Source organism: Manis pentadactyla, chromosome 4, assembly GCF_030020395.1.
Source record: "Manis pentadactyla isolate mManPen7 chromosome 4, mManPen7.hap1, whole genome shotgun sequence".
In the NCBI taxonomy this organism is placed as follows: Eukaryota; Metazoa; Chordata; class Mammalia; order Pholidota; family Manidae; genus Manis; species Manis pentadactyla.
In genome coordinates this window covers 98,816,274-98,829,443 of record NC_080022.1, presented here as the reverse complement: position 1 = coordinate 98,829,443, position 13,170 = coordinate 98,816,274, and the positions used below count along the sequence as shown (strand labels likewise).

At 47.2% G+C, this 13,170-nt stretch overlaps 2 protein-coding genes across 4 annotated transcripts in view; both read right to left on the bottom strand.

Annotated features, from left to right (window-relative positions):
• LOC118933924 (transmembrane domain-containing protein TMIGD3-like) overlaps positions 1 to 13,170 on the bottom strand; it is an 81,550-nt gene that overhangs the window by 12,750 nt on the left and 55,630 nt on the right.
• ADORA3 (adenosine A3 receptor) lies at positions 1,541 to 5,027 on the bottom strand. Of its 3 annotated transcripts, XM_036928896.2 has the most exons (3): positions 4,297 to 5,027; positions 2,351 to 2,655; positions 1,541 to 1,766 (listed from the first exon to the last, which is right to left on the bottom strand). In XM_036928896.2, the coding sequence occupies exons 1-3, from the start codon at positions 4,644 to 4,646 to the stop codon at positions 1,579 to 1,581; spliced, it is 843 nt and encodes a 280-aa protein (XP_036784791.1). In that variant the 5' UTR covers positions 4,647 to 5,027; the 3' UTR covers positions 1,541 to 1,578. The 3 variants fall into 3 exon arrangements, with proteins under 3 accessions (XP_036784791.1, XP_036784790.1, XP_036784792.1); XM_036928895.2 differs by having other exon boundaries at positions 1,636 to 2,655; positions 4,297 to 5,026; XM_036928897.2 differs by lacking the exon at positions 4,297 to 5,027 and adding an exon at positions 3,923 to 4,271 and having other exon boundaries at positions 1,636 to 2,655.

Genomic DNA, 13,170 nt, shown 5'->3' with positions numbered 1-13,170 from the left:
CAAGTTTCCCAGTTTTGTTTTGAAGGAAGTTTAAATCAAGTTTCCATTAAGTGTTGCTATAGCGACTAGCTTAGAGATCATTTGTAAATCAAGCAATCTGAGTGGATTACCACAGGACCGACAACTAACCAGCACATTCCTCAAGTCTCCAGCTGGGTGAAAGAGGTTCATGGGCTGAACAATGCACCAGGATCACCAGAAACCCCAGAGTAAACCCAGGGCCTAGTTTTGGAGGGGCATTGTAACGAAACCCCAAAATTAATCAGGGGCTTAGATTTTTAAAGAAAAAAGAGCTCCTAAAATGTTGAAGGGGAGATTGTCAGGACCAAACTGAGCTCCTGCAGTCATGGTGGAGTTGTACGGCAGTCATCTGCCTTTATGATGTGAGTGTGAGTGGGCAGGGTGACCAGCTCAGGTTGGCATTAGTAGAAAAGTACATGCAAGTTTTTAAACTTCCCAGAGAGTGTTGATTCTTCCTGGGATGAGAGCAGAAGAAACAAGGACCTTTGCTGAAATGAAATGTTCACATGATAAATATGGTTATTAGGCTCTGGCTTAAGACTGGGGTCAGGATAAACTTTTAGGGCTGGCTAAGAATTAAGAAAAAATATTTTCGGTACACTTACTCTCTTTGACATGGTTTAGTTGAAATCCTTATCTTGCTGCTCTTGTTAAGTTCATATATTTATCATCCTGAGCATGAGAGTGCACAGCTACACATTTGGACAGACCAAGCCAGAAATGCACCTTGAATCCCCAGAGCCATGCTCAGTGCTTGAATGATATGACTAGACCTCTATCCCTGCCTAGTGGCCTGATGAATGAGACATCAAAAATTGAAGCTAAGACAAAAAACAAAAACAAAAACATCCCAGCAGTCCTCAGGCATACATATAGTAGTTGGCACTCCCATATCTGCTAATTGTACATTAAGTCAACTTGAGCTTGGCCTTTGGAGCAGTTACAATTCTCTCTTCATGTCTGAGGCTAGATGGTGAGAAGTTTGGGTTCTCCCAAAGGCAGGGCTGGGTTTAAATCCTGGCTCCACTACCTGTCAATTGTTTGACTGTAGACAGGTTACTTAGCCTCTCTGTACCTCATTTTTTTCCTTCTGCAAAACAGAGATGATAATAATGCTGTGGTACCTTCTCAGAGATGATTAGGACCAAAATAGGTAAAGTATGCAAAGTGCCTAGTGCATAGAAAGTGCTCACCAAATAACAGCTATACAGTGTCTCTTTTTTGCCTCACCCCAACTACTCCTATTAAAATGAAAACCACAGAAGCTGATTAGGACTCAGCTCTAGAGAGAGAATCATCTCTTCTCTAACAGCCGATGATTATTTCAGGAAATTGACAAATGCTCTTATCAGCCCAGGAAAAACAAGCGGGGTATTCTGGGACATGGGATGAGGGGCCCAGAATTTGCATAGTAAACATGCTCCAGGTAGCAAGCAGGCTGAGTGCCAAGAGCAGCCAGCTGGATCCTCAAGCCCCAAGGGAACCTGGCCCTCAACAAAGTGCTAAACAACAGTTAGCTGTCATATTTTATTTACTCAAATACATTTACAGGTGAATTCAGCAGTTTAAGTTCCCATTAAACTCAGTTCCCTCCTTCCATTTCCACCAACTCCCAAGCAGAGCTGAAGAGCTGGGCTCTTTGCTTAGTTCCACAAGGGAGTGGAATCCATCACATGCATGTCCAGCCCAATGGAGGCTTTTTGTCAGTAAGTCAATGAGGCGTCCCTCCGACTGCATGACTTCTCCTGTTTGGGAAGGAGGAACACAGGTAGTAATAACAATAGAGCATTGTCCTCAACAGGCATCAAGAAAATTGAATTTGAGAAGGAATACAAGAAAAAGAAGTCAAATTGCGGGAAGAAGATAGTAGAGGAGGTACAGTTGGAGGCAGGCAGCCAAATGCTCCCTACATCAGTGGAAGGACTCTCTTGATGTGAAAGCCGTTGGCCTGGGTGGATAGGCCCTCAAGTGTTTATTGATGCTGAATCTGAAGGCCAATGGGATGAAGAGTCATCTTCCGTGGATAACTACTCAGAAGTCTTTTCAATGCTTGGGTCCAAAGAATCAGAAGGCTGGCAGAACATACAAGCTTTGAGGATCAAAAGATAGGTTTCCTTGAACTTCTTTATTTTATAAGCATAGACGATAGGGTTCATCATGGAGTTAGCATGGGACAGCAGGATGCCCAAATATAGTATCACCTGTGGGACCTCACCATTAAAGTAGATAATACAGTTGGTGATGGATAAAGGCAGCCAGGACAAAGCAAACAGGAAGAGAACCAGAAACAGAGACTTCGCTGTTTTGAATTCCCGTCCATAAAATGCACCTGTCTCTTTGGAGCTAGAGAAATTCTGATTGAGTTTGTTCCGAATGACATAGAAGATGTCAAGATAAATGGCACACATGACAAGCAGGGGGATAAAAATCCAAGTGAAGAAGCTGAAGTAGACCATGTAGTCCATCCTCATGACAGAACGGAATTGGCATGAAAAGAAGGTGACATTTCTGTGGGACTCTGAGGTCAGTTTCATGTTCCAGCCAAACATGGGGGTCAGTCCCACCAAGAATGACACCAGCCAGCAAAGGCCCAGGGCCAACCATATTCTTCTTTGAGTGGTGATGCTCCTGTATCTGTGTGAATGGAAGAGGGTGGGTTAAGTTCATGGTAAGAATTGCTAAAAGGTAGAGGGAAATGGAGCTGGAGAGCATTGGTATGCAATGGCAGTTTTGATATGAAGACAAGATGAGCAGACAGTAATTGGAGAAAAATCCAGCAGAAGTCTCTGGGGACTTCTCTAAAGATACACAATCTAGAATAGATTGGGAATGTGCTGCCTGGGGTCAGGTGCTTGCACACCCCTCTCACAGCTCCATTTCCTGACCAAGAATTCTTCAGTTCCAGGGAGGTAAGATTTATCTAAGTCTCTGGGTAGTGACCTCCAAGTACTTCTCTCCAGATAGTGACCTCCTCCGGGCGTGTTTGCCTGCTATGCTCTGCACTGATTCGTGTGGCTGGTATGCTAATGCCCATAAATTATACCACCTCCTCCACCCGTCCCCTTCACCTGTGCCAACCCCCACTTCTCTATCTGCACAGGTGCCCACACGTGGTGTTTGCATTAAACGAGTTAATGGAGTGGGGAAGGTTGTGTTAAAGTGCTGCCAGGACCTTAAAAGCCTCATCTAACCAAAGTTGCCATTTCTCCTCTAACCATCCCTTCCCCTACACAGACCACAGGGAGGAAAATGATTTTATTAAGTTACTCCAGAGATATTATCTCAATTAAATATCGCAATAAATGGGAGAGATTTTTATGAGAATCTCCATTACATTGATGGCAATGGTGAAGAGAGTAGTAGTTATGGCTACCACTCTTTGAGGAGAGACTGTATGCCAGGCATTTTTCTAAGAGCTTTACATGTGTTAACTCATTTAATCATATGAGAAAGATACAATTATTATCCCCAATTCATGGGTGAAAAAAATGAAGCAGTAACATGTACAGACTAAAATAGAATGTGTAAAAACTAAAATGGAAATGAGGTAAGTCTGAGTTCAGAGTATCTTAACCACCATGGTAAGATGAGGAATTGAAGCAGAGAAAGTTAACTAACTTGCCCAAGATCAGATCCAACATCTGGGACTTGAACCCGGACTTACATGTTATCAAAGCTCTTCTGTGGCTCCCTCATGCTCACTTCCCAAGAGGAAAGAGGAGAAACATAAGATGATCGCTATACAGGACACCTGGGGAATCAGATTTCTCCACCTGGCAGTCCGTTCTGTTCACATGGTCCCCCAAAAGGCTGTTACTACGATGTGTGATGGAGAACTTTTGTGGACTCTTTCTCAACGTGGGAGAGGAAGTGAAGTTAAAATAACTTGAAAATAACCTACATTTGCGAAGGGCAGAACCATCTGTTTATCTCCTCTTATTCTTTTCTGCCTGCTCCTTATCTTATCTTGTAGGTTTCTTGTCATTTCTAAAACTGAAGATCATTTCTGACTAATTGATGACCCATCACACTCTCATCATGGCCAGCTCCCCTGGGGGATGGAGCGTGCCCTCCCCTAGTCAGTGGGGAGGGACCGGAGCAGTCCTCTGAGTCTCAGCTCATCGTTGTTAAACCCGTCACACACAAAAGAAATGCAGAGCCTTCTTGCAAGTTCAGAAGCCAATCTGGATTTGTTTTCACTCTGGGATCTGGACTTTGTAGCCCCATTTCCCAGCCACCTGTACCACTCGCCCCTACCCACCGCAAGCAGGTTACCTGACCGTGAGCTTCACCCGCAGGTATCGGTCCACAGCGATGGCTAGCAAGGACATGATGGAGGCGTGGGTGAAGATCAGCAGCAGGCAGGTCATGAAAAGGCAGCTATAAAAGTGGATTGTGATGCCGAGGCTGACGACAACAGCCAAAGGCATGACCAGCACCCCCACGGCGATGTCAGCCAGGGCCAGCGAGACGATGAAATAGAAGGTGGTGGTCTGCAGGCTGGGGTTTAGCTTGACCACCCAGATGACCAGCACGTTGCCCACTATGGCGCAGAGCCCGATGAGCACCTCCACGGTGATGTAGGCAATGCTGGCCAGTGACAGGGCAGTGCTGTTGGCAGTCATCTCGCTTTCCCACAGGTGCCTTCCAGGTGGCAAGTGTGCCGACAAGATCAGTGTGGGCCAGTAAGCCTAGCTCTTGCCGGACATCTTGCCAGAGGGTCCTGGTGCGGCAGTAACAGCTTCCAACTCACAGGAGGCCCATTCCTCTCTTCTCTGGGGGGTGCCCTCTTGGAGACCTCCTCTCCTTAGCAAGAGCCTGTCGGAAGGCTCTTCCAGTGCCTTTTGGGCTGACGTCCCTGGATTCCGGGAAGCGTGGAGGATAGCTCTCTGTGGGCTGAATCTGAAAGTGCTGCTGCTCCTAGTTCCCCACGCAGACAGCTCAAGGCCTCTGCTCTCCCCTGCCCCTGGAGGGCTACTCAGGCTCCATCGAGATAAGCAACCCTTTTCAGGGGTGTTTCAGGAAGTGAGATGGGCCAAGAGGAAGTGCAGAACCAGGAACGCTCAGCAAGAGTTTAGAAAGAGTGGAGGAGGGAGTGTGAGGGGCACTGAGAAGGCTCAGAATCCATTCACATAGGCCTGATGGGCCTGCAGCGCTGGGCGGGAAAGGAGCTGAAAGCACCGACCGTGTAACACCTTGGCTTCCTGCAAACTTATCAGGAAGATCCCATAATAAGGAGGCAAGTGAAAGATGCGGAAGAGCGAGGAATAGGGTATTGGCAGCCTCTAACCTTGGCTAGGATTATTCTTTTCTGGTGAATGCTGTAGACTGAATGTTTGTGTGCCCCCCAAATTCGTATGTTGAGATCTGATCCTCAAAGTGATGATATTTGGAGGTGGGGTCTTTAGCAGGTTATTAGGTTCTGAGGGTAGAGCCCTCATAAATGGGAGTAGTCTTGTAAGAGAGACCCCACAGAGCTCCCTTGTCCCTTCTGCCAGAAGCTGGCTCTCACCAGGCATGGACTTGGCCAGTGTATTGATCTTGGATTTCCTAGCCTCCAGGACTGAGAAATCAGTGTTGTTTATAAGTCACCCAGTGTTTGGTATTCCGTTATAGCAGCTTGGACAGACTAAAACAGTGCATAACAGCAAGCATGGAAAATTGGGCAGCTGGGCATAACTGGAACCCAGCTTTAGCACCAAAGGGCCTTTACCAAAGGGACAAGCTAAGATCCCCTGCTTAGAAGAGCAGAATACGTAGCACTTCCCATAAGCCTCACAGCTGCTGACCCCCCAGCTCCCCTTCTCAGCCCACACACCCACGAAAGTCTCACCTGCTCTCAGGGCAGCAGCCAGCCTGTGTCCAACCCATCTGAGGAACAACAGGACAACAGGATGACCAGCCATGCAAAAGGAGGGGAAGGGCAACCTGCATGTAGTCAGGTAGCAGACCCTCCCACCCCCACCCCCAGGGACAGGTATCTGTCTGGGAATCAGACCCTTTTCCCTGAAGTTCCTCACATGGTCTGCAACTTCTAGGAACCAGACACTCAAAAACAATTGTTATTTGAGGTCCACCGAGTTCAGGTGCTTCTCAATGCCCTCCAAGGGGACTACTTAGAAAGACAGCAAGAAGGAATAGTTGGACATAAGCAGTGGATTGAAGTGTTTAAGCTATTTACCATAAACAACAATCTATGTACAGCCAAAAATAAAATTCAGTGATAATGATAGTGTTGTTCTGATGTTTACTAATACACTCTTTATGGGGACACTGGCAAGAAGCCTGGCACAGACCTGGCAGGTTCTTCTATAGTTGGTCTGCTTCTACATCACCCACTGATCCTTCATGACATCCCAAGCTGGCCCCAGTCTGTCTGAATCCCTTGCTCATCCCTGCTCGACTTGCCATTTTTCCCTGAGCAAACTCCCCAGACATTAAGGGGCAGCCCTCTCTGACTGCATTTCCATCATGCTAGCATTTTCCAGTGTTAGCTATGCCCATGGCCCTGCACTATGGGAATTTAAGAAGCTTCACCAGCCTCCAATGAGGCCTCTCATAAATGTTTCTACTGCAACTGTTTTTCTTTATCTCTGCTTCTGAGAGATCAAGTCACAGAGAGCGATTTCTAGGAGGCTGCATGCTATCAAAACACATTGCCCTCACTCTAAACCAACCATTGAATCTGTCCTCTCGCCACTGACTTCCGGCCACCCAGTAGCACCAAATTACCTCATGAGAGAAAAAGACCCTGCAGTGTAGGGATGAGCCATGTTGCCTGGTTGTGGGGCTTGCACATCTACGGAGCCATTTCCTGGAAGGTCTGGCAGTCCTGGGGCTGTCACAGCTCAACCTCGGGTGGCTGGGGACAGAGGGTATGGGTCCTCAGCAGAGAGGAGCACAGACGTTTGCTCTGTGCTTGGCAGCTGGTCAGACAATGGACAGCTCCCACACTTAGAAACAGCTGCCCTTATGGGATTATGGGCCAGAGGTGGGGAAGGGAAAAGGCGGAGAAGGCCAGAGAAAGTGCGTGAGTGAAGGGTCCAGCCCACTGGAAGTGAGCCTCATCCTTAGGGATGGATGTGACAGCTGGAGCTGGAAACCTGACCAGTGTGTTCTTACACCTTTATACTTTCCTTCTCCTTTAGGACCAAGTCAGTCCTTTTGGAAGCAGACCATCTCAGCTGGGTTGGAAAAGCCGTGGAGAGGAGTTTGTGTCCTGGCACCATAAGAGCAGTGTGGTGAGGACAAGACAGCCTGTGAGAGAAAAATCCACAGGGAAAAGGAGAGGCAGGGACATGCTTGGGGCCATGGATCAAGCCACCTCTTCCCACGTGGGAATTCTGTTTCCAGGATTCTCTGTCCATACCTTGGGAATCTCCTCTCCATAAACAAGGGAAGCCCTTCCTTCACACTTTCTGAGTAGACAGAGTCTATCGCTGCTCAGGGTGGGGGCTGCAGTTTGAGTGGTGATGGGAACGGCTTTCCCAGTTACTGAGTGTGTTGACCTAGGATTAGGCCCTGAGTGTCCTTTTCACTCCAGACTGAACACCAAAAGGCAGTGTGGGAAAGAGGCCCGAGAGGCCTGTGCAGATGGCCACCTCATTAGCCCATTACCCTACCACAGCACAGCCACTCTTGGTCAAGGAACTTGACCACTTCAGCCTGCTAACCCATCCCCAGATGTGAGCTCCCCCACAGCCTCCCTGTTGCCCTCTGGATCGAGTCCAGACTCCTTGGAATAACACAGAAGTGAGACCTTCTGCAAAGGGGTCTCCCAGCCTCAGCAGCCTCCTGAAGGCTGTTCCACCCCCTCCTCCAAAACATGCAGAGCACCCCTGCTCTTTCACTTCCTCTCCCTGGTGCACATGCTCTCTCCCAGTTTGGATGGCCCTTCTCTCCTGTTTCCACCTGGAACACAAGTGCTTTTCCTTCAAGACTGTTCCCAAAGGGGATCTTGAGGAAAACTTCCCAGACAGCCCCCTCCACCCTGTGTTTATATACCACCCCTCCCCTGTTACTCTGTAAGCTCCTGAAAGGCAGGGACCTCCACTTTTTATTTCTGCATTTCCAGCCCCAGTCACAATGACTGGCAGATAATAGGTACTAGGTATATTTTTTATAAATGAATAAGTAAACCAGGGGGCATAAACTTGGAACTGGGTATGTAATACCAATCAATCAACTAGGACCTGCGAAGAGACTTTCTGTTATATCAGCTACCGTGTTGAGCATTTTTACTTACACGGTCTCATTTAATGCTCTCTGGTGAAATAGATGCTACCATTACTACAGAGCAAACCGAGACTCAGAAGGATCGAGTAACTTGCTCAGGATTGTACAGCTAGGACAGGGCAGAGCTGGCATTCTAACCCAGGTTCCTGGCTTCAGAGCCCAGGTTCCACACCACAGTGTTTGCTAAATAAATGAGCAAGTGAACAGCCACATGAAGCTTTCACAAGTCTAAGGCATCCCTGGATCTGATGTTGCCATATTATCAATAGGAGGTTCTAACTTCAAGCTAGAAAAGAGTGACAACCAAGACTGTGGGAAGAGAACACGGGTACAATTTAAGTCCAGCACCTTCTCTGAGTTAGGAGGACATGGAGGAACCAGGTGCCCTGGTGGAGCTAGGGTCCCAAGGGGAGTTCTGGGCCAGAAAGAAAGCCTTTTATTGGACCAGGGTACCAAAAAAAAGTTTTTAATAAGAAAATAAATTATAGTTGAGATATGGCTCAAGGAATTTCCCCATTAAAAGAAAGGCCATGTCTGTTTCAGTTCTACTAAAAGAATCTGAACTCCATGGAGGAAGCAAGGATCTGGGAAGAACCATCACTTTGAATCACAGGAAAAGCAACTGGAGTCCTGGGGAAAGAACTAACCTATCCCAAACCCTGTGGAGCCTCCTTGGGTTGATGCTGCTGAACATGGCTCAATCTCAAGCTGCAACCTTGTCTTTAGTATTCTGCTTAACATTGTGAGAGGCTGACCAGAGACATGGTTCATCTGCTTCTTTGCAGTTCCTCAGAAAAGCCTAGGAAACTCCAGCAACCAGCTTGCAAAAACAGCAATGTGCAGTGTGCACAGGGACAGAGGGATAGCACCTGCAGAGCTTTAGAACTGGTCTAGGTAGCTGCTAAGACAGGATGTCGGTCAGGCAGCAGGTGGCGGCTTCTGCCTGCAGCTGGCTCCCACTGACTCGATGCAGCCTGCATAGTTGCACAGAAGTTTGTTCACTTCCTCTTGGCCCCATTGCCACTTCCCCAAAGTCTTATATTTTTACAGATCTTTATGCTTGCTAGCCACTAGCAGAGGTTTAGAAAGAAAGATCTCAGAGTCACTCCAGGAAGATGGTCTGCTTTTACTCCCCATCTCCCGGCACCCCTCTTTCTCTGCCTCTCTGTAAACCTGGAGGGAGGAGTCTGGGCCATTCAGAAGGTTTCCTCCAGGGGCTGATCTGTCTCTAGAGGGCTTTTTACTAGGGCCCAGGTGGCTTGAACAATCCAGCTGTGTCCAGGGAGCCAGGGACTCCCTAAGTCTGTAGCGTGAGTTCAGGAGACTCAGAGCAAGTGCTACGTGGAAAGAAGACATCAAGTTTCCTTCACTGTAAGCAAAAGGAAATACTGCCTAGCAAATGGGAACTGCTTGAGGCACCCACACGCCACCCACCAGACCCCACTCACGCAGAGTATGTGAGACCTCCAGTCCCTAGTGGGGAATCTAGAGAAGGATCGAGCTAACTCTAAAAGTTACGAGATGCTGGAACTACTTGAGTCTCAGAGGGCACCAGCCCAGCGTCTGCTTCAACTGTCTGCTGCTGGACTGCTCAGCAGTGACCACCAGGTGGCAGCACATACTCATTGCAGCTCAGGACACAAGCTGAGGTAGGAAAAGCAATGTTCAGAACTTAAAGGCACCCGCTTCAGGAACTGCTTTGCCAGCGACATCAGATCACCCAGAGGAGAGAAACTAGAGTTAAGGGTAAGGAAGGCAAGGGTAGATTGCCAACTGCCTAAATGCATCCTAGTCTCATAGAATATTCGTGGGCAGTATCTCCTCAAGCAAGGGAAACAAAAGCAAAAATGAACTCATGGGACTACATCAAACTAAAAAGTTTCTGTACGGCAAAGGACACCATCAACAGAACAAAAAGGCATCCTACAGTATGGGAGAATATATTTGTCAATGACATATCCGGCAAGGGGTTAACATCCAAAATATATAAAGAACTCACATGCCTCAACACCCAAAAAGCAAATAACCCATTAACAAATGGGCAGAGGATATGAACAGACAATTCTCCAAAGAAGAAATTCAGATGGCCAACAGACACATGAAAAGATGCTCCACATCACTAATCATCAGGGAGATGCAAATTTAAACCACAATGAGATATCACCTCACACCAGTAAGGATGGCCACCATACAAAAGACTAAGAACAGCAAATGCTGGTGAGGATGCAGAGAAAGGGGAACCCTCCTACACTGCTGGTGGGAATGTAAGCTAGTTCAACCGTTGTGGAAAGCAATATGGAGGTTCCTCAAAAAACTAAAAATAGAAATACCATTTGACCTGGGAATCCCACTCCTTGGAATTTACCCAAAGAATACAAGTTCTCAGATTCAAAAAGACATATGAACCCCTATGTTTATCGCAGCACTTTTCACAATAGCCAAGATATGGAAGCAACCTAAGTGTCCATCAGTAGATGAATGGATAAAGAAGAGGTGGTACATATACACAATGGAATACTATTCGGCATAAGAAAGAAACAAATCTTACCATTTGCAACAACATGGATGGAGCTGGAGGACATTATGCTCAATGAAATAAGCCAGGCGGAGAAAGACAAATGCCAGATTTCCCTCATTTGTGGAGTATAACAATGAAGAAAAACTGAAGGAACAAAATGGCAGCAGACTCAGAGACTCCAAGAATGAGCTAGTGGTTACCAAAGGGGAGGGGTGTGGGAGGGCCGGTGGGGAGGGAGGGAGAAGGGGATTGAGGGGTACTATGTTTAGTACACATGGTGTGGGGGATCACGGGGAGAACAGTGTATCACAGAGAAGGCACATAGTGGATCTGTGGCATCTTGCTACATTGATGGACAATGACTGCATTGGGGTAGGGGTGGGGACTTGACAATATGAGTAAATGTAGTAACCACATTGTTTTTTTCACGTGAAACCTTCATAAGAGTGTATATCAATCATACCTTAATAAAAATTAAAAAAAAGAAAAAGAATATTCGTGGGCAGTACCAGGTTCAAATATCTTGACTCAATAAGGTTGAGGAGAAGCAGCATGTCCTTTAGAACCTGTGAATGTTTCAATAAAACAATATTCGTGTTTTTCTTTACAGTGCTAAAAGCTCCTCACACCCCACCTCACTAAATTTGAGCACATCAACCCCTCAAGGCAGGCAGGTATTGTCTCAGCAGAAGAAACTGAGGCAGAAATCTGCTGAAAGTTGTACAGTTGGGAAGAGGCGGTGTGTGGAGGGGAGCCTCCTCGCCTTAGGGGAGGACGGAGGAGCGGAGGGCTGGCCAGGGTGATGCCCCACTAGGATGTTTAGCTCCCTACCATGCCTGTGTCACCAGTGTCTCCCCGGCACCGCCAGTCTCTGACCCATCCTCTCCCGTCTCTGGTCAACTGGCCTTTGCTGGAGAGCGTCCTGTCTTTAGGACCCCATGAAGAAAAGCCCACTTCTCTTCACCACAGCCCAGGCTGCTAACCACCCATACCTGGTGTGTCTCCCCAGTCCCCAGGGGTCATGCCTCAGGCCCTGATTGTAGATCCAGATGTCCTCCTCCATGCCCTTTATCTCAACACCTGAAGGCTGATCCTGGATGTTTACAGCAGGGCCACCTCCTCGCCTCCTTCCTTTTACCTTCTGCCTAACGTGATGGCACTACTGAGCGTTTTGGGGCAAACCTTCCTGCCGTGGCGAGAGGTAAGCAACCTCCCTGTTTTGATGACAGGTCTCTTTCTCTCCTGCACAAGGCCTTTCATCTTAGTTATCAGGAGTGCTGCCATTGAGAGGATGTCAGGGACTTTGCCAGGTGTTTTACACACAGCATTTTCAATTCTACAGCAACCTTGCAAGTAAGCATTATTAGATCCATTTCACATATGAGGAAACTAGGGCTTGGTGATTATTGAGTGACTCGCTCTGGTCAACACAGCCAGTAAATGGCAGAGCTGGGGCCCAAACCCAAGTCTAGCTTGGCTTCAAAGCCCGATCTCTTCCCAGGGAACCATATGAGAACAATATCAATTATGCCAAAACCCAAATGGCCATCTTGGACAGAACATCCTCAGTATCCCAACAGATAAAGCTCGTTTCATAGGATGGGCCAGCTACTGGGGGCCGTGTGTTATCCTAGCAATTGTTTGCTTTCCACCTCTTGCCAGACTCAGCTAAGAAGGTCATTATCTGGGACTCGTGGACCGTCCAGCCTTCTCTCTACATTCTCTGTGTGCTGCTCCTGCATCTAGTCCCTGATCAGACAACATCGTGAAACCATACTTTACTTTCCTACTGAAACATCTTCCCAGATAACCTTATTCTCCCTGCTCTCTATTAAAGGCAAATATAGAAAGCTGTCATATGAAGCATGTGTCAGTCATTTCATCATGACTGAAGAGACTGTTGCTATGTTCCTTATAGAATGTTTCTTAGGGCAAATTTCTCCAGGGAATCTAGTGCTAGAAAAGAGGTTGCTTTTCTTACTAAACTAGTCTGTTAAACTTTGAGAGCTTTGTACAATTCAATGTTGCCTGGGCAGCCCAGAGCCTAGGAACTGGTGTTCTGTCCCAGTAATCATGCTTTTCTTAGGTTGTGCAGGGCATCCAAAGGCCCCAAGTCATCCCCTGGATCCTGGTGTATTAGTGACTCTACTATGCCCTGCGCTCTTTTACTACAAGTGGCTTCCCATCCTTTGGGGAAAGAGGCAAGGTATAAATAGTAAGTATATAGAACTAATACTAGAAGGAACTTTCACATTTCTTTCAGAGGCATAGCTGCAGGTTGGTTATTCCAGACTGTTATACAAAGATTCTTGTTAGGTCCCCCATGACTTTGGAGGTGAGGAATTTTTCTCCACAAGTGGCCCACAGTTGTATTTCAGATTATCAGTTTGGGCAAA

What these genes read in the sequence shown, in the direction of transcription:
- ADORA3 (XM_036928895.2), bottom strand. Translation starts at nt 4,646, where the DNA reads ATGACTGCCAACAGCACTGCCCTGTCACTGGCCAGCATTGCCTACATC. An exon ending in CGGGTGAAGCTCACGGTCAG is followed by an intron (nt 2,656 to 4,296) that starts GTAACCTGCTTG and finishes CCATTCACACAG; the next exon opens with ATACAGGAGCATCACCACTC.